We start from the raw sequence: 20,669 nt of genomic DNA, 5'->3' as shown, positions 1-20,669 counted from the left end.
AGCCTCAAGGTAGCAAAAGTAAAAGTGATAATGAAGAGGGATAGTTATTCCATCTACGAAAGTCAAAAGCTCTGTGGTACAGCATTCTATGCTTTGGCTGTTAGGCCAGAGACAGTTGCATTTATGCAACTATAAGAGGAAAGGGGAGAGAAAAGGTCAGAAGCTGATTTATTCATTAGCAGATACAACAGCATGATGCTTGGAAATTGTCACTGAAATAACAGACTCCAACTATAGGGACTAGAATTGGAGTATTAGGACAAGAAGTTTGTTTTTAATTCTCTGGGCAAGGAAAAACAATTCTGGTTTAGTTTATGTTTGCTATCCTTTTGTTTATACTTTTGTCTGCTGAAATACACTGCATCAGCCTTGTATTGGTTTGACTGTTGGTCATCTGCCCATTATCCACTGGGGTCACTATAACATCTTGGAAACCACTAAACTGGTGAATTCACAAAGTCTGCTCCTTACTACAGGATTATGTTGGGAGAACACTATTCGCTCCATTGTTGCTTCTGCTGGGTCTGCTCCTGTGAGGGGACCAGGAGAGCCAGTGACTGGATTTGCACCCTCAGGGGTGCTTGCTGAAGCCACTTGCAGCTCCTCTTGCATGACAACCCAGCCAGTTTGTCTTCAGCAAAAATTCCTGTCTTCAAACCCTAATTACTGCACTGGCACAGCACTCTGAGTGGTTTTCTAATTGTATTTATTTGCAAAGTCTCTACTGCACAGAGTCCTGTGATAAATATAATTCCACTCATGGCTAATTCGATGGTTTTTTTTGGGGGGAGAGGGGAAAAGGGAGGGTAATTTCATGGTAAACCATAATTACTAGTACAAATAGTACCTTAATTACCAATCCAATCTGAGGGGGTAGCTGAACTCAAATCAGCCTAATTAGAATTCTACTTGTTCATAATAAATAAGTGGTAATTGCTAATTGTGAATTTAATGTGAGTTTGTGTTTAATTTTGGCCACTTCCTACTTGCAGTAGGCTGGCAGTCTATCACAGAACTGAACAGAGTAGACGTCTAAGTCCTCCAAGTCTTCTACTGCTGTTAGTTTCTAGTGGCATAGAACCCTGGCAAAACAGAGGACTTGATAAAGCAACTTATAGCGGTGTATTGAGCTCTTTTGAAAAGCTAGTTCCAGCTGTAGGTGCAACACATAGAAAATTTGGTCCTAAATGAATTGCCTACAGCTATATGGTAACTCTACCACCATGTGGAAATATACTTTTGACTTTCAGGTCCCTGTTCCTCAACTTTTCTAATGAAACCACACTCCTTCCCAAATTAAAAATTTCATATTTTATTATTTGGGTCATTCATGGCTAGAAACCATGATTTCTGGTTGACGCCAGGTAAAAAGAGGAACTATCATTACAATATACTGATAATTTGACTCCAGCTGCGTATCCAATATGTATTTAATCACAGGCATAACACAAGTATATTTTCCACACTTCTTCCCTATAGTTTACCGACCTGAATACCTGACATATTCTTGCAGGCCTGAAACCACACTAGCAAGCACAAAGAAAGCATTTTAAAAGTATTTCTTCTGATATTTTGCCTTCTTTTTTCTTTCTAGGAACACCACTAGTTGGTAACGGGAATATTATGCTAGACCTATAAACACATTCTGACTTCTGATTGATACACATGTTCAGCTGATTTGAGATTTAGACCATTATAATGATGAAAATTCAGTCAAAGATTTTTAATTTCCAATGAACCTTACCATTCTATTGTTGTCTGTTGACTATCAACAGGGAACAGAAGGTTTGTTAATTACAGCAGGTATAGTAGCAGTAGCTTTGTATCTTATGAGTCCCCTAAAAAACATATGGGTAATAAGCAACTGTGGGAATTAGAACAAACAGCACTTTGTGGCATCAACCCGAAGTCTTGTAGCTCTTTTTAATGAATAAGTGTAATGTTCACTACAAGACTGGTTGGCCAAAGGACAAATATCCTCTCCAAATACTATCAAAAAAGTTTGTCCTTAGTATAGTCTAGAATCTTCAATATATTAACATGCTAGTCTTTACAAAAGTAAGAGAGCTCTCTGACTTCTAAACATATCGAAATGTATGGTAGACACAGGAAAAAACAAGTGTCAGGGTGTTTAAACCTGCCAGTAGCAATATACACCTCCTAGCTGCAGACAGTCACAGGGTAATATATGCTTTGGAGTGGATAGATCAGTAGCTCGTCTTTGCCCCATTTTTAGCTCTTTGGAATCCTTCAGAGAGAAATGGAATAATTCCTTAGTTTTTTTAGGTAAGCTTCTGTTCTCATAGCTTCTGGGCAAATACCTCCTTGTTTGCAAGAGGGCTTAGGGCCCTGGGAACCCAGCGAGGGGCAAGTGGAGGAGCTGCTCACACTCTTTCTTACCAAGCTAAAAATCACTTTTTCTATCAATCAAACCCTACATGAGGCCTCCTTCAACTTACAGGCTCCTCACCTTTGTATTATGATCCTGCTAGTCACTGTCATGGCAACCGCAGAGGCCATTCCAGCAGAGAAAACTGCCTTGGCGATTAGGAGGGAGCCTGTGGACTGGGAATCCCTGCTCCAGAGTTACAGTTCTGTGGAGGGGATCGCAGGGCAAGGGTGAGGAAGGAGCCAGTACAGTGGGAACTTTGCATGATAACTGCCAGTAAATTTTCTGTAAGTAAAAAAAAAAACCACCCTAACCTGGAAAGGATAGTGGTATCCTCAGGGATGAATCTGGGTGCAGAGAGCTGTTCTGGCTGCAACTAATGGGAAAGACTGCACAAAGATCCAGTCCCTGCCCTTCCAGAAACGCTACCCTTCTTGTTATACAAGCCTCCCTTAGCACCTACTGCTGATGTTCCCCATGTGTACTTTGGAGAATCCTCAAAGATAAATATTTTCCTCCAGCTGCCTGTGGAGGTATGTAACAGTTCTGGCAAAACAAACATTATCATCCTGGAAAGCTCACATACCTTGCTGGCAGTTTATTCAAAGTTCTGATTTAGATTAGGCTTTTATCAAACTATTTCTGATACTATAGAAGATGGCTGCACTTTGATTTCTTGCATCTTCTTTTCATTACCCAAACTTACATTTACTTGTCCTTCTCTTATGAAGCTCCTAAGAATCAAAGATAGCTTTAAACCATAGGAAATATATGTTCTCTAATGTCTGGGGATTTTCATGTGAAAATGTCTTCAGGAAAAGAGAGAATTTCCTGCACAAGTAAACCCTTCACAGCAGTCTCTATAGAGAATGCTGCCTAATTTATCTTAATTTTTATAGCCAGCCTTGAATACTTCTGTCCTTTTGCCCAAAGAGGACTGATAGCAACAACTGTAAAGTAACTGATTAAGCAGGCCAATCCTCTACAGAAAAAGCTCATTTTATCTTTTGGAATATATTAACTGCACGTTCTTGTTTGCTAACAGAAATCACTGCCAACAGGAGGAGAGTGTCCATAATGTCTCATTTTGACGTTTTGCAGCATTAGGACTGATCAAAGTCTCCCAGGAGCTTTATAGCTTCTGATATAGATACCTCTATTAGATAGTCCTTTATATATATGATATTAAACCTAGAGCATTTTGGCAACATCTGATACAATTTATCTGTGGCAAATTCTGAAGGAATAAAAATCAACCCACTTCCACTCTAAGCTTTTCAAAGTTTTTGCTTTTATTGCTTATTTAAATATTTTTACTTACAGAAGGGTGTTTACCCTTCTGTAGAAGTCTCAAGTTTACTTCCTTAGGTATATGCTTCTTAACATTGCTGGCGCTCTCTCTCTTGGATGGAGGAAAAGGGTTCTATGCATTAATGTGCCTCAGCACCTCAGGCTTGATTTCTAGTTTACAGATACTTCTGCTACTAAGAATTCTGCCACAAATGCCGATAGCCAGTTTTTTCAACGTGAACCCTGGCTAACTGATGGGAATGATATGTAGGCATCAAGCCTGAGCTGGTAGTGGTTGACACTATGCAATGGCTGTTGAGTGACCTGTACAAAAGGTGTTGGCTGCTCACAGCACAGTTCCACAGATGGGCTCTGTAACCTGCCTTGTCAGAGGAGGGCATGTTTGAATGAGTAGCCAAGGGCAGCAGTGAAACTTTAAACCCCAGAGTGTGGTTGGTTTCGTCTTCCCAGATGAAGACTAAAGCTTACAGTTCTGGAAAACGGTAATTTATCTTGAACTAAATGTTTATTCAGCCTGAGGCGGATCATCCTCTTTCTGTCAAATTTAATAGTTATTCATTCCCTTAGTGGCTGATTGCAACGCACTCTCCCTTGGTCATTCCTTGTTCTGGCCCATCTCCTGCCATTGCTTAGTAGCCCTAGTCTGGTGTAACACATGTTGTTTGTTCTAAACTAACCTGTAGCATCATTATCCTATGCACTTCTGCTTCTATGGCATGTCAGGCTCTGCATGCGAGTGGTTAGAGTGTGTATGTTAACATATTTCACCTCAGTTTCCTTGATCTTAAAATTTATGTGATTTTTTCGGGAGCCAGTTGCTTGACACTTTAAAAATAAGGCATCCACTAGAAACGTACTTTTTTTTTTTCGTAAATTGAACTAAAAAGAGCAAGGCATGTAGTACTCAAGAAAATGTGAAAATCAAATTTTTTCTCCATGAACCATAACTGCTACATCCCGAGTCACAGCAGGAACCATGGTGCCTCACTGTCTTTGAGCAACGAACTACAGGAGTGACTGTCGCAGACACCTTCTAGCAAAGGATTTTGTTCCTCAGACACATTTCTCCCACAATAGCAACAGTCCAATGACAAGAAAAAAATAGCTCCTTCCCTTACTCCCAGACAACAATCTGGCAAACACACTTATAATTTGCTGAAGGGGCCTGGAGCGTACAAATTATAAACATAAAACCAAATGAGGATACAACCATGGGACAAAGGTTGTAGAGCTAGAGAGAGGGAAGCATGAATTCAGCAAATCTGTGGATAGCCTTACCCCTGGACCCTATGGCCACACAGGACTCAAGGAGCCTGAAAGGGTACCAGCTCCTGAGCTTGCCCTTGTTTTCCTATCACAAAAACGAGTCTTCATATTTCTCTCTTGAGTGACCCAGAATAATTGTCCTATCTGAGGCCGTGATTTACCTCACCCTTTGCCATTACCTGTAGTGTAGGGTGTCTGAACTTTTTTGCTTTTGGCATTGGCCTTTCCTAAAAGAATTGGTCCAGCTGGGAATTTATTAACTACTTCATATGCTTAGGTGTGGACTTCTTTCATGGAAAGGAGTTCCTCACTGTTTCTCCTTGCCTCTCAGCTTGAAAGTGTGCTCCCCGGCTCTCAACTGCAGCTTGGGGGTTGTGCAAGCTAATCTCGTTGTGGGTCTATGGAATGGACACTGCAACATCACATGGAAATGCTCACATCCACCCAGCAGCAGACAGTTGCTACAATTCAGTGTTTTTTTAAAAGTGCAAAACAAAAGAAGAATGGAGCTTCTTGGTAAAGCATCTGCATACTTTTATTCTATTTTATTTTATTTATTTTTAAGTGGAAGGCAGGGAGGGTGAAGGCAGCATTTTATTTAAACCTTGGCTACAACTTCGCAGTTAAAAATGAGGGTAACTTTATCAAGAATCGCAGGTAGACATCTCCACCTCGTGGTGTGAAGTTGAAGTATCTTTAGAAAAATTCTGAAATACTGTATTTATGCAAAGGCAACGTGTCAAATTCACCTATGTAAATTATTTTCCAAGGCACACTGTGCTTGTCAGCACCGTGCTTATGCAAAAAGGCAGGGAAGAAAAAGGTTTTATGGAAAATTGACCACACACATACATATATGATGGTACATCGTATAACATAAGCATGCTGCGTTCAGTTACCCTTTCTGTATACAATGATCCGTATCCTGCACAACATGAATAGCTTTTTGATGCCAGGTTTAAAGCATCTTGTCTTTTAACTATTATTTCATTTGTTTAAAAAAAAAAGTGTTTAGGACAGTTCTGTGTAATTTAATCAGAAAACAAGGTTTAAGCCTCAACTTTTCCTCAAGTCACTTGAGTCACTTAAGTATCTAGGCTTTGAAAAAGTATAATAACTACAGCCTGATTAACTCTGTGCAATTCTGGAATGTATATGATTATTCATAACCGTATTCTGGACAGCTCACAATCATCTTAGAATTAGCTTATATACGCAGGTCCTGTCCCCCTGCTCCATCCCATTTATTGTTTCCAGCTGGTAAGCTCCCAGTTTATAATAGAAATTCCTGTTTGGCAAATTCATTTGGCTGATCTATAAATGGTTAACTGATTTTTGTAACTGTAATTCTCATGATAAAGTAATAATTCATCAAAAGAAATAAAATGAGTCAAAGATCAGAATGGCTCAGTTTTCCCAAGCTATTAAGCAAGCATCCACCACTTGCTGAAGGCACGTACAGGCTTTGACATAGAGGATAGCTAAAATCAGGCTTTCCAGGGCACAGGAATTGCCAGTCACAGAAAAGGATTGTAACATGGGATTGATCATATGTCCTACTGGTTATTAAGTCTTCCTTTGTACTGACTATGTTTCCTAACTTTACATCAGCATCCTTTGTTCTTAATTTTGGCATTTAATAAAGTCTTGGTGTCACATTAGTCAAATACAAAATAAAGTATCCATTTATATTGTGTGTATATATACACCAAAAAAAGGAGAATTGAGGATACAAAAAATAGAAGCACTATAAAAATGATTTACATAAAGTAACGCAGATCAGTGGCCAAATCAAGATGAAAAATACATGTCTTAAGTGCCAATTCATGAACCACATTATTTCTATAGAAACAACAAATCTAGCAGTTGGTAGGAGGACTTTATGGTTTTACACACTTCTCATTAGTTATTGAGCAGTGGATGTGGGAGGCTTTAGACTACACCAGGTCTCCAGGTGTATGGATAATCATTGCATTTTGTTTCCACTTACATTGATGGGATGGCGACTTGCAAATACTACTGGAAAACAGATAATGCAAAATGAATTCTCAAAAAATTATCAAAAATCCATTTTTCTCAGTCTCTGTCAAAACATTATTTTCCCATGTAAGATGACAGGCTGTAGAACGGTCCCACAATATCTCCTAATATTCTACCTGATACTCTAAAAATTTGAAAAGCAAAACAGCCTTTTCGTTATATATACACTTAAGAAACTTCCCCTGAATTTCCTTTAGAAATCACTCATTTGGAAAGAACTTCTTGGAGGATAGTTTAACAGGCAATGGAACAAGGAAAGTACGGTTCAAGGCTTTGGCTACAGAAAAAATACCAAAAGGAAGGCCAGCACATAACCCTCTGCTCTCACAAGCAGACATGATCTGCATTCATCAGGGGCTTTAGTTTTAGTACACGTGCTGAAGCGCTGATTAGTGTAAATTTGCTTTTCATGGGCTACGTAACATACAACGTGTGTGTGTGTGTGATTCTGTGAAAACTGGAATTGGTGCACACGGTTACATTGTATTTACAAAGGCTACCAGGAGAGGAAGACACTCCACCACTAATAATTCCTGCGCAGTAGAAATTAGGGAAAGAAGAGTTTAAACTGAACAGAATCAGGTCCTCATTGCTCTAGCTCTAAGGTGCAAGACAATAAAATACAATAGCTTTAATATGTTCTATGGTTTCAGCAGAACTTCCTAACGAAATGACAAATGGTAACTGAGTGAACTATAATTACTACATAGGATTCCATAAGACATCTTTAATACCAGAATTTATGCTGATCTCTTCAAAACTACAAACGTTCTGTGATTATAGTCCAAATAACGAGAATTTAAAGAATACTTTTTTAATTCAGGCAAATTTAAAAAAATAAATATTTTATAATTTATAATAATAGGAATGAATTCTGGCTCTTCCAAAAATCTTCTCCAGAATTTTCATTTAGTTGCATTTAGTTCAGCTAGCTCCAGTGAAAGAGATCATACAGCACAATGACAAAAGCATCAGCAAAGGATGGTCTCAAGAAAAGTAGTGCAGAAGTCTCAGCACTGAAGAAATGTAAAAGCTTATCACTTGGCAGATAATCCTATAAATTTATTAGGATCTCCAGAAACATATGGGATTCTTATTACAACAAAAACTCAAAATGAAAATGTTGCACTCTGTTCTGCCTCAAAATGCATGAACCATGCACTAGAGCATAAGTGTAGATTTGTTAATCTATACCCACAAAAAATAGTTTGAAAAGGTTGAATGTTCTGTTCTTATCTGTTCCTTGGGGATGCCATGGTTCCTGTTTCTTTCATGTGGTCTGATGAAAACAACAGATGAGTTTTCCAATCTGCCAAAAGCTGAGCTAATTTTGTATTTTTCAAAATATTTGCCCATCAAACTCTTTTAACTGTTCCTTTGCTGATCCTAAATAATATTATTGATTTAATAGAAAGCTTCTGATGCCTTGGACCTTGTTCAGGACATTCAGCTCTTCATGAAACAGCCACAACAGCATGTACAATGTAAAGACAGGACTCATTATGTTTAAAAAGATGATTTACCAACGTTTTTGGCAAATGGTCTTTCCTGTCTTAAGGATTAATGTTGTAGCTGAGACACTGCTTGCTTTTATGACCTTTCAAGGAAAGGATATTTCTCATCTTTACATGGCACTGGGCCTTAAATCCAGAAAAAAAACCTGAAAGAGGAGAGACAAGCAAGGAATACAGAAGTTGGTGTCTAGACTTGCAAACAGAGATCTTTGCTCCCTTAGCAGAGCTTAGCACACAGTTGCTGAAACAACTGAACATACTTTGCCTCCTGTAATTGCCACCTCTCAAGACATGGATATATATTTACCTGGTTTCGTTCATATTAATTTCTTAATAGTAGAGAGAAACCAAAAGACAATGTTTTGAACAAATTACACCAGAAAATCCCAGTTAGGTGGGAACAGATCCAAGGTACAAGAGAAATGTGTACACATCTACCCATCCTAGAATTTACTGCATCAAATTTCCCAGTTTCAATGACAGCAGTACCACCAATTTTTTTTGAGCGTTTTATGTCAATTTTTTTTAGGAACAAGACATTGCCAATGTCTCTGCTATACGTTCTTTCTCCAGAGCTCAGATAATATTGCTAGTTGCTTACTCATCTTCTGCAGACTTCAGGTTTTTGATCATCAGCTTTCTTATCTACTTATACAGTTGGACGAGGTAGCAACTACTTCAGTGAGAAGAGCCAGGATATTGTTTTTACCTTGGTAAAAGAGAAGTACCAGGGAAAAACAAACCGCAAAACGGTAAAACAAAGATAGAGCTCATTTATTCAATATAATTATTGCAGATCCAGCTGAGTTTTTCCTGCAAGCGAACCCACTGAATCCAGTTAACCCAAGTTTGCCCTCATGTGCCTCTAACTCCTATCATGCCTTTCATTTCTAAAGCCCAAATCCCTTATTGTAGTAAACGTAGTAATAAAAACAGCTAAAAACCAAAACAAAAATAGTGATCTTTCAAACAAAAAGTGTTAAAACGGATAGACTATGCGTTGTGCAATGTGATTAAGCAGTTTCCAGCTAGTGTTTTTTCCTTTTAATATTTCTGCAAACTTAAAGCTGGCCACCTCTTTCTTCTGCTTTTTGCTTCTGCTGCTCTCTGTCCTAAGATAAATTATCATGTAAGCATCTCTGAACACATCTTGATGTTTCCTGTACCTGAAGCAGGTTTTTTTACTACTGTGAAGCCGTCAAGTTTAATTAATACCGGAAATATTGACTTAGTGCTAAGAGAAACATTATCATTAAATTAGAAATTCTTATGGTAGTGATGCCAGCTCATCTACAGAGCGAGTCAGACGCTGAATCTCAGTAAAAGTATCAGACAAGACTGTAGAAGGAAAAAAGCCTTAATAGTTCTGCTCAGTGGTTTGACAGTACAGCTCCTGACAACTAATGAAGGCTATAATAGCATCCTCTGATCTTATAGAGAATCATACTGCTAAGGTCATAGAGATGTCTTTAAAAATTTAGGGGAAAACCTGAGAAAGTTAAGGAAAGTAAAAAATTTAAGCGGCAGAAGGGTAGAAGTTGAAGACTGCAAAAAAAAAAAAATGGATAGATGGACTGAAGAAGAAGAGTAGGGGATGAAAAGATATAAATGGAGAAGAAAGCAAGGTATTTTAAAATATTGAACATTGCCTTGCCAGAAAAAAAAAAAGATGTGAAGATATGTCACAACTTTCATCATTTCACCTTCATGAAGTTATGCAAATTACTGTGCAAGGTCTCAGTGTGAGCCAAAGCTCAGAGGTTTCCCCATCTGCGAGATGGCTGAGAAATGCTTTCCTAGGGGAGTCACAGAATGACCTGATAGAAAGCTCAAAGATAGATCCCCACTTTGCAGCCTTCAGCTTGTTATGGGAGCATTCATTACAAAAACCAATCTCCATCCACACCGTTTTTTTTCTACCCAGCACAGTGCTTGACTGAAGAGATGTTGACTTTACGAAGGTTAAAGGTGGCTGCCTCAACCAACAAATGGGGTTTAGCAAGAGGGGAGGATTGTTGTTCTTTCTTCTTTCAGGAATGAAGTGTCAGGAAGACCTAGAGGTCAAACAGGCCCCTGCTGAGCAGCTGAATGACAGCAACAGCTGCAGAGGGTGCTGGAGCCATGCAAGACCTGAGGGTTCTCACATTTGGGAAGGGTATGCCATCTCCTTTTCCCACATCTGAAGTCAGAGGAATAACAGTGAGAGCTCCGTTGGGAAAACAGGGTCCAAGCAGTTTAACTCAGAATGCAAAGTGATGTGCAGGAAACGAGTCATGCCCTGCAGACAAACCTTTGCTCGGACCTCATGAGGATTCCTGAATGGGAGTGCAAAGATACTCCTGGCTGAAGTGAATACTAGACTAAGAGACAATCCTCCCTTCCCTTCTATCCCCCTACCTAGATAATTTTGTAGACTGAAAAACAACAGACCTAGGCTTGAATTCATACAAACCTCTAACAACCTGTATGACTGAAGTGAGTGGGTGTTATACATATGACAACACACACAAAGAATGTAAGTGAAATACTTGGCATTGGCAAAAAGTTCTGGACTCTGACTTAGATTCTGCCAGTGCCTGGAACATTTGCAGCATTCATAAATTCATTATAACCTGGCCTTGCAGAAAAAGAGCAGTCTGGGGGTTTTCCTCCTGCCAGTGAGTAGGAAATATGTTTTAATGTTTATTCTCTAATACAACACAACAACAGATTCAAATATTTAGGAGAGTTCTTCCTAGAGAATGAATTAGGTATCACATATTTAGTATTTTGTAAGAAAGTCAAGAATCACATGATAGATAGAATTTGATGTTTTTGTTCAGAAAGATCTGAACTAAACCCACTTGATTTCTTGGAAAAGGTCAAGCTCTAAGAACCAACAAATATATCAGGATAAGCACACCTTTTTCTTGTTTTTTTTTTTTTCCTTCCTGATTCCTTGAAATTTTACAATTCTGAATTATACAGAAGCCAAATGAAAGTATCACTTAAGCCTCTGTGAAAAATGAAGGCTCCATGTCCATCTGCTAAATCTCTGCGTCCATGAGAGAATACAAAACCCAGCACAAACGGTGGGAGAAGGGAAAGAGGCGTACACAACACATAGCAAGGCCTAGGGGAATAAGTACTGGCAATGGTTGCAAGCAGATTATGGAAACATGGAACACATGCACACATAAATGGTCATTAAAAACATGGAGAACAACCTTGAGAGAAGTTGCAGTGACTAACATAGCAGGGTTTTGGGCATTCCCAGCTGCCACACTTCTATGAAAAAGGGATTGAGAACAGATTCCCTGTTAATGTCTTTTCAACTGTGATGGCTCTAGGGTCTAAGAATCTGCTTTCTGTTAGGAAAAACTATAAAACTTTCAACAGAAGATGAAAAACATGTCTTCCATTGGCATAAAAGCAGAAGATTTCCTTGCAGGAAGGAGTGGCATGTTGAAAATTCCCTGGAAAGTAGAATACAGAAAGACTAACTGCCACTGGCAGCAAACTCCAACTCTCAGCAAATACATGTGTTAGGAAGCTAACAAAACAAACAAATAAAAATAAGTCAAAACCTTGTATGTGTGCACAAGCCAGGTTTAATACTTTTTTTTAAACTTAGTATTGGGCCTTAAACTATATATAATCAGTGAAGTCCTTTCTTTTATTTCCCACTTTAGTTCTTGAAATTTGGCATCTGTTGAACTCATGTGTTAGGGCTTTTTCCAAGTCCAAGACTTGGGGAATTCTGTTAACAGTGCAATAAAAATAGCCTCACAGTGTTTCAGGGAAACATTAAAGCCTTTTTTGTGTGCTGTTCTTTCCCTTTTAAAAAAAAAAAATACAGACATTGTTTCTTTAAAAGGCTCCATCTGCAAATCCCATTAGATGTGCATATAAGGTTTCAGATGATTAATAGTTGCCTGCTTTGCTTTGGTTGGAGGGACTGAGTGCATGTACGTTAACCCCTCCCTCCCCTCTCTCACATTTCACTTCACAAACTTGTCACTCTCTCCCCAGCACAGTATTTAAAAAGTGTTTCACTCATGTCCAGCACTTCACAAGGAAGCAAGCTTCAGGCCTTGGGAAGCAATTTCAGGGCAATCACTGCATAGATCTGGTTACTGTTTTCCAGTCAGGACAATGAAGACTTTTAGAAGAGTTCCCAAAGTAACAAATCTACAACGGCATAAAACCCACAAACAAACTGTTGTTTAGGGAGGAAATCTATTCTGTAAAATTTGGAAGAGTTCACCTCTGCTCCTCTTCTGCTTTTGAAGCCTGATCTATAACCAGTCACAAACACTGGAGTGTGGACAGGACTGGAAGAAAATGGATCCCACCAGCAGCAGCTGCATGCGCAGTCCACAACCTCCTGCCCCGCTTTGGGGGTGCCTGCGGAGCACCCCTGCGGATGTCACCACAGCTTCAGGGCTGAACCACTACCCACCAGCAGCATTCTCCTTCCATCAAAAATCAGATTTTGCTACTTACTCTGATTTCTCAACTTCCTGCCTGGTGACTGCTCCCCATAGCTTCCGACGTGAGGAACGGGCATTTGTGGAGCAGCACCCCTCTTTCCAACACACTGACTGGCATTTTGCAGCAACTGAGGCCAGAAGACAACTAAATCCAGGACTGGCCTTGGGTTCTGGGGAGTCAGAAGGCAGCAGCTCAAATCTAGTGAGTGCGGCAGTGGGTATGAATGAAGATGATGAGGTACCAGTAAATACTACAAATGAGACTGAGAAAAAGTCATCCAAAAGAAAAAAGGAAAACTCAGGTAGGTGATATGAAATCAAGGTTGTGGGGTAGTACAGGCTATAGAATGAGAGCACCTGTAAGATTAGGAATTAAGAAATAAACGTGATGAGGAAAACGTTTTGTAATTCTTGACCAGGGAAGCTTACACAATAACAACACTGAAACTAAAGGGCTTATTCTTTGATGACCGCTGGTGTTTGTATTTCACTCCCACAGATCTTGTTTACTGAACCAGGCATTTTACTCACCAGCAGAATGCACATTTGCTGTAACTAAACAGGAATCACACAGCATGTATACACTGAGCTGAAAGTCCTAGGATGTGGAGTTATGTGTCACATACCTGCCATTTGTCCAAGCTTAAGAGAATGGCAGTCAAAGAGCAAAGATCTCTCATCTTTAGCTGCCTATGCTAGTTGGAAACATTATACTAGGATTTTGACATCTCAGTTGATGGTAAGAAGTACAAGATGCAAAGTCTCACTTTAGATATAAATTCTGTTTGGCCTCACTAAATATTAAATGGTTTTACCTCAAAACAGGAGGTACTAAAAGTTTGCCCATCAGTAAAATGTCCAACATTACAGAAACGTAGGTAGTTTTCATTGTGTCATCCTAGTTAGCAAAACATATTCTTTCTACAGTGCAATATTCAATAATTTCATAGTTATATACCCTCTGATTTGCTGCTGTCTCAAATCCAGATATGTGAAATATGCATAAAATTGTTTTCTCCTAAGGAAGTTGTTAAAAATTAAGATGCTTATATGCATTCATTTGCTATAGTATTCATTTACAAGCTACAGTGTGCTTTTTGCCACAGCACTGCTATGAAGTGGGGGATATTTTCCATTATCCCCATTTTGCAGGTAGAGAACACAGTGCTAAAAATATTTATTTATTTTTAGGTTTTACAGGTTGGCTACAGAAGAGCCACCTGTAATCCAACTTTCATTTCTCCATTTTGCAATTTAAACAACAATCTTGTATTTGTGCTCTCTCTGTCAAACAATTAGTCCTAATCTCTGTTCTCTTCCAATACAAATAGGCTGCCAGGGCACACATAAAATAACTAGTATTCCAAACTTCTTAGTGCCCAGAATCTAGTTTACTCTCCTCAGTTATCTGTTTTTTCTTTAGAAACCCAGCTTTACAGAATTTAATTTCTATTGAAAAAGCATGTTTGGGGCAAAAATTTCCCAAAAATCCAAATGCAGAGAAGTTTAAAAAAGAATTAAAAGTGACCAATGCTTTTATTAAAACATTTGCTAGTCATAAGTAAACAGCAGATTTCAGTATACTCAGATTAGAGGGATATCCTTATTCTTAAAGAGACTGATTCCAAAGCACATCTCCCTGTTTTAATTAGAATAAAAATGTTCCTTCTATTCTCCATTACCAGCACCCTTGACATTTTCTTTTCATACTTGCTACTGTCCCATATACTTGTCCTTACAGGGGAGCTGTAAGCAATGACATCATTGAAAGCTATGGTGTTTCCTACCTTCTAGCAACTGTTGCTGCCTGTACAAGTTGTTACTCTAGCAAATGCAGAATAATGAAAACATCCCAAAGGGGATTCTGTGGCTTTTCATTTCCCTCCCTTCTTTGCTTACCAGACAGGAGATAGAATTATTTGATATCCCCCCTGCAAGCTTTTCCTTCCTTCTGTCCCCAGTCAAACTAAAACAAATGAAGGGAAAATCTATGAGCAATTTTATTGTGATTTCCTTCACTTTTACAGCAGTTCCAGAAGTGCAGCTGGACATATAACATACTGATTGTTTATTCTAAGTGGAACATAAATCTTTTCTCTCCTTTTGAGAATTTTCCTTAACAACTTTAGAAAAATCTACATACCTAGAGCCTTCTCTTCAAAGATTGGGCTAGTAAAGGAAAATATATTGAAATCCCTTGAAGACAAAACCTACAAAATAAACTATTTTCTTTTATTCGGTGCCTTATCCACCACCATTTTACCTGAACTGCAATATAGATACAGCATTACCATGATTTGTACTAGTGCATGCAAAACTCTTTGATTCTTGTGAAGACCCTAGTTATTACAAGATACACAGTGAACATCTTGGAACACAGCTCTTTGCAGAGTGTTCTGAGAAAAGTAAAATAAGCATATTTCTCAGACAAATAAGCAGAATGGTGTAAAAATAGTAAAAACGTTTGTCAATCTTTAAAACTTTCTTTGAAGCATGGATATATTAAAAACATTTAAAGAACGGCTTTGTTATGGCAATAACAACAGTGGCATCTACTACAAGTACTCGTGGATAAGCATGCACACACCCTTCCCTTCCTCTACAGACTTGACTTATTTAGATGCCATATTCAGTCTTCACTTCACAGGCTCACCAAATGACCTGAAGATAGCAGTTAACCTAGTGTTAGCTTTCACCGCTGCCTCTGCTGTCCGTCCAAGCCACAGCCGTTAACATTTTCAAATAAAATTTCAATAAAGTTTCTGTCTGACCTGTCCTAAATTGTACTTGCATTATTACGCACCTGAAGTGCCCAGATCTCCAACAGTGCTAGTATAATACATAACAGAATTCAGACAACTTTATGTGAATGAAACAAGGCAGAATGTTAGTGAGGTTCCAGTAGAAATAAGAAAGTGATAATGGTGTGTAATGACTCCCTTAACAACATTAGACATACAATGTCCTTAACTGAAGAATTCTGGAAAACTTTGTATTAAAATATGTAGAGCTGATCTGAATTCCGACCTGCCAACCTTACTCAGTCTTGCCACTAACTCTAAAGAGGATTTTCTAAGCTTGTAATTCCCATTTACAGTCATGGTGGCATAAAAAGCAGTAGGTAAGAGTAGATAGCAGCAGGTAGCAGCAGATAACCTGAAAAGGACAGAAAAGCAAAGTACAGGCAAGTCCCTGATCAGTTTAAATTGGTCTGGGTGCAGAATGGCATGTGTCACAGCCCTCTGTATGCACCCTCCATTGAGCATTATTCCATGAGGTGCACATTGAAGTAACTTCTGAACACTTTATCATCAGCTGCCAAATGAATTCACTATGTATAAGATCACTTTACTTGGCCAATGTTCCTGATAGCTTTCAGAATTTTATGTTCCATAACAGCAAAATCTATCAGTGTCTTACTATTTGATGTAACCCCTTAGAATAAATATGCCCTCAAAGTCTTTAGTATGGGGAAAAAAAAGTAACATTGTGCAGATGCTTCATATTTTTATTTTGCTTTCTTCTACTGAGGGAAGAATTGCAGAAATTGACAGTAGTTTGCAGAATAACAAACACCAGGTGCATTGATCTGGGCTGTGGATCACCACAAACACCTAACAAGCAGGTAGGATCCTCCACATACAGGCACGACCCCCATGTTTCTGTGCCTAAACAGCTCTATGAACAATACAAATAGCCTCTGTGGTGCCAAAATCCTGTATCTGCACAGTGCAGAGTCCTTATGCCTTCCTCCAAAGCATTGTTTACTGGCTAGTGTTAGTAGACCAGTTCAGCCCAGTGAGGGAGAGTGAGTACTACCTCATGAGACCAGATTCTGATCCAGTTATGCTGGTTGTAAGCACAAAGCAAAGTCGACTTCTGTTGACCAGCTCCAAACGCTGAACTTGGCCCATTGTTTTGCAGAGAATGGGTTGCCTCTTCATACGCACACGTATGTATTAGTGCCTGACAGAGTTTTTGTTTTGGAAACTTTACAGCATAGGAACATATACCATTTAGGTTCCTACACATATTTTGCTGCAGCCCTGGGGAAAGGCAGCTGTTCAGTTCAACCACACAATGAAACTTCTTGGGATCCTGGAAGTATGCATGCTTCATGGCAGAGACACAGATCTTCCTGTGATTCCTGAGCAGCTTTTGTTTTTTTCCCCCCCAAACTGGCAGTACAGTAGGAAAATCTTTCCAAGATGATTTGTCCTTTCACACAGCATTCGCCATTTCCATATGCTGTTGTCAAAACTCTGAAGCAGCTAGGCCCAATTTCCACTTTTGGAATATCACAAAACCTCCAGCCATGAATAATCATGTGTCTCTTTACAACACCACGTGGCACACAGCCTGGATGACAGGATCCAAGCTACACATTCTGCTCTGTTCCCAGAAATACTTAGCTATTTAAAATTATTCGTGTTGGTTTTTTTGGAGATGAATACTGGTTAAACTGCCCCTTAGAAAGGATGTCCTTCGCACAGGGTGCTAAGTGGCAAGCTCACTGGTATATTCAGGTTGCATTAGCTATTTTTATCCCAGGTTAATTTGACAGAGGTGGCTTTAGCTCCTGCAATGTGTTGTTGGCATTGGAGAGGTGCTTCACCCCTCCACATGTTTGCTAGCGGAGCAGAGACCCAGGGGGAAGCCCTTAAGGCCAAGGCTCCCAGAAGCTGGTGGCAAAGTTCCCAGCAGGGATCCACACTTCAAATCACTCTTCCCCACCACTCTCTCAAAAGTCACATTTGTTAGCCTTTGGGAAACATGTAATGGTGTGTTTCTTCAGTAAGAGATGAGGATGAAGAGGATTGTACAACTATGGGCAAAAGCATGGGGAGAAATTTCTGGGGTTTTGTTTTCATACTTTCCCCAACTTTATTTGGGGATTTTTGAAATATAAGTAGCAAGAACAATATTGGTGCAAACAAGACTAATTTCCTTGAAATAGAGAGCAGTATGGCTGCAGCATGGGATACACTGGTCCCTGTGCGCGTTATCACTAATGGGAGCTAATGGAAGAAAATAAAATAAAAAATAAAAGAAAAATAAAAGGGAAAAGAAAAAAAAAATAAAATAGAAAAGCAAGCAATAAAGAAAAAAGAAAAGAAAAAAGAGAAAAGAAAAAAAAGTCAGTTTGTGTTTGCTTTTTAGCATAATTGGTGCAGCATCCCTTTGGCTATGGCTTGAAATTTGGCTTTGAAGTATGACTCCTGACCACATTGCAGCCAAGTGCACAAATACCAAAAAATTTCTTAGGATAGCACAGTGACGAGGATGATACTGAGGCCAGTCGTGCACACAGATACTGGATCTCCTTGTAGTTTTCGTTTAGCAAGGATTAGAAGTTCAAAGCCTGGAGTATTGTGTGCCAATCCAAAGAACTCTGGTTCTCTGGTTTTGCTTGTTTTACCACGTTCCTTCCCCCGCCACACACAGTATTTCCAGGCCATACACTAGCTTAGGATGCTTCCTAAGTGACTTTACCTTACACCCTGCACGAGAGGTCATCACCTCGCACTCGTAACACATTACACATCACATACACAAAGCGCTACCTTTGCTGCCTGTTGCAAGGTGTGGGGAAGGAAACTATTTCAATACAATGGTAGCAAGGAACGAGAGCTTCCTTCCCATAGCTGCTCATTTCTGACCTTGCAGACTCAGGCCTGCACTTCTGCCCTTCTGACATACACCCTTCCCTGACTCTGAGCTGTCCCACCTTTGTTCCCTTGAGCCCAAGACTGACAACACCCGTAAGTCATGCTGAGCTAGAGGGGGCACAACACAAACTTAAAACTTCCACTGAGCACTTCAATTGGTAGTTTGTGTCAGACCTCTGCAATACACATGTTCACACAGATCAACGTAACTGCAAATTACACAATGTGTGTGCTTGCCTCTTAGAAAACCAGAACTCAAGCAACAAGGCAGAAACAAACAGCAAATCACGGAAGGAAAGGACAGCTTTCACAAAGGAGCAGCTACGGGAGCTGGAAGCTGAATTTGCCCACCATAACTACTTGACAAGACTCAGGAGATATGAGATAGCTGTGAACCTGGATCTCACCGAGAGACAAGTACTTCCCGAATCCCTGCCTCCTCTGCTTCTTCTTCCTCCCCCACAACTTCTCCCTAAGGCTAAAAACCAGATATGTTACTCGAGGGTGTACTTTTGCAATGGCACAGAGGTATTTTAATACAAAGCCTCCACATTCTTTTAAAACATATTTGTTACAAATTTCTGTAAGTAGTTAATAAATGTAATTATGTTTAGCTAAACCAAAGACGCATTTGGGAATAACTGATATCTACTGAGCTGTTGTTTACCACCACTCATTGGTACATACTGATATGTCAAGGCGTACAGATGGAATATGCATATCACCTTAGACTGTGATTAACAGGAAATTGGTAGAATTATATATGCTTGATATATGCATTCTTCCTGGATCAGGTAGTATTTTGAGGTGATAAGTAAAGATAAAAATGCTGAGTTCCATGGAGAGAGATATTTCTGTTCTCTCATTGTGAACTCAGTCAGAGTTTCCTTATCAAAGCTCAGTGGACAATAGAGGAAATGCTTAATTAAGTGAAGCAAATTACAATTCCTGAAGCATTAGACTGGATGGAGTAGATGTTAAAAGACATTAGAAGCACTGTGCCCATTGGATTGACATGCTTAGCTGACATAAAGACAGATTCTAGGCAAAGCACTTGTACCACCTTTGCGGATCTCAAAGAAACATCTGCCTGGAACAGTTTAGAAAGAATTGTTCCTGCCTTTGTTAGAGAGATGGATTACTTGAGCTTGTGAGGTTCCTTTCACCTTTTCTTCTAGAATTCCACAAAACACCCGCCTACTGATTCTCACGTATATGCATATATGCCTCAGATTGAGGCAATAAGTAATTATTTCCTTTTTATTACCCAGGTCAAAGTATGGTTTCAAAACAGAAGGATGAAGTGGAAACGTGTTAAAGGTGGGCAACCACTGTCCCCACATGAACACGACACAGAAGATGTGGACTCTGCTGCCTCCCCCAGCTCTGACTAGTCCTTGCAGCAATGGGAGAGGGGTATGGAAAAAGTAATTGATCAGAAAGTGGATGCACCACTGCTCCAGGTCAGCTACACCATGAGATGATCCTGCTTGCAAAACCTGTAGCCCTGAGTCTTTAAAAGGGATATGATGCTTTAGGTTACAGAGGCAATTAAAGAACACAGGGGGAAAAAGTCAAAGGAGGGCATGATTTTGATTTTTGTCTGAATGAATTTAACTCTCTCTGGAATTGACTTACTACCACAGATGTGTCTTCAGAATAAAAGCTAAGAAACACTGAATATAACACAGGAGTAAGGTTGTCTAGGCTCTCAAACACTCACAAAATACAGGTTGTCAGTCAGCAAGTGATAATGCAACTCTGTTCTCATCCAGCCTTTCCCTGGTCACATCTGTTCACTCTGCATTTGGACTTGACAAGGCACGTTTTCCTTGTGCCTTACTTTAAGAGAAATAAATACTTTGATAGTCACTGATTTTTCTTGCAATATGAATTGAACACCTGTATGGCTAGGCAGTAATATTACAAAATAAAAATTTGCGACCAAAACTGTAAACACAGAATTCTGCTTACCAGTTTCAGGAGAGAAGGCTTTCACGTTGCCAGT

General features: G+C 39.4%; 1 protein-coding gene across 1 annotated transcript; it reads left to right on the top strand.

The window, feature by feature from the left end:
- Nucleotides 1-12,685: 12,685 nt before the first annotated feature.
- On the top strand, nt 12,686-20,055 carry MEOX1 (mesenchyme homeobox 1). Its single transcript, XM_068418888.1, has 3 exons — nt 12,686-13,294; nt 18,906-19,078; nt 19,933-20,055. Exons 1-3 carry the CDS (start codon nt 12,844-12,846, stop codon nt 20,053-20,055), a joined length of 747 nt encoding a protein of 248 aa, XP_068274989.1. The 5' UTR covers nt 12,686-12,843.
- The last annotated feature ends 614 nt before the right edge of the window (nt 20,056-20,669 follow it).

The sequence above is a fragment of the Nyctibius grandis genome, chromosome 26 (genome assembly GCF_013368605.1).
Source record: "Nyctibius grandis isolate bNycGra1 chromosome 26, bNycGra1.pri, whole genome shotgun sequence".
NCBI classification, from domain to species: domain Eukaryota; kingdom Metazoa; phylum Chordata; class Aves; order Nyctibiiformes; family Nyctibiidae; genus Nyctibius; species Nyctibius grandis.
The sequence above is the reverse complement of the archived record's forward strand: the minus strand, read 5'-3'. Positions and strand labels throughout refer to the sequence as shown.

Excerpts from the sequence above, each read along its gene's own strand:
- MEOX1 (XM_068418888.1), top strand. The coding sequence starts at position 12,844 with ATGGATCCCACCAGCAGCAGCTGCATGCGCAGTCCACAACCTCCTGCC. Across the intron at positions 13,295-18,905 it reads AAGAAAAAAGGAAAACTCAG|AAAACCAGAACTCAAGCAAC; the intron begins GTAGGTGATATG and ends CTTGCCTCTTAG. Across the intron at positions 19,079-19,932 it reads TGGATCTCACCGAGAGACAA|GTCAAAGTATGGTTTCAAAA; the intron begins GTACTTCCCGAA and ends TTTATTACCCAG.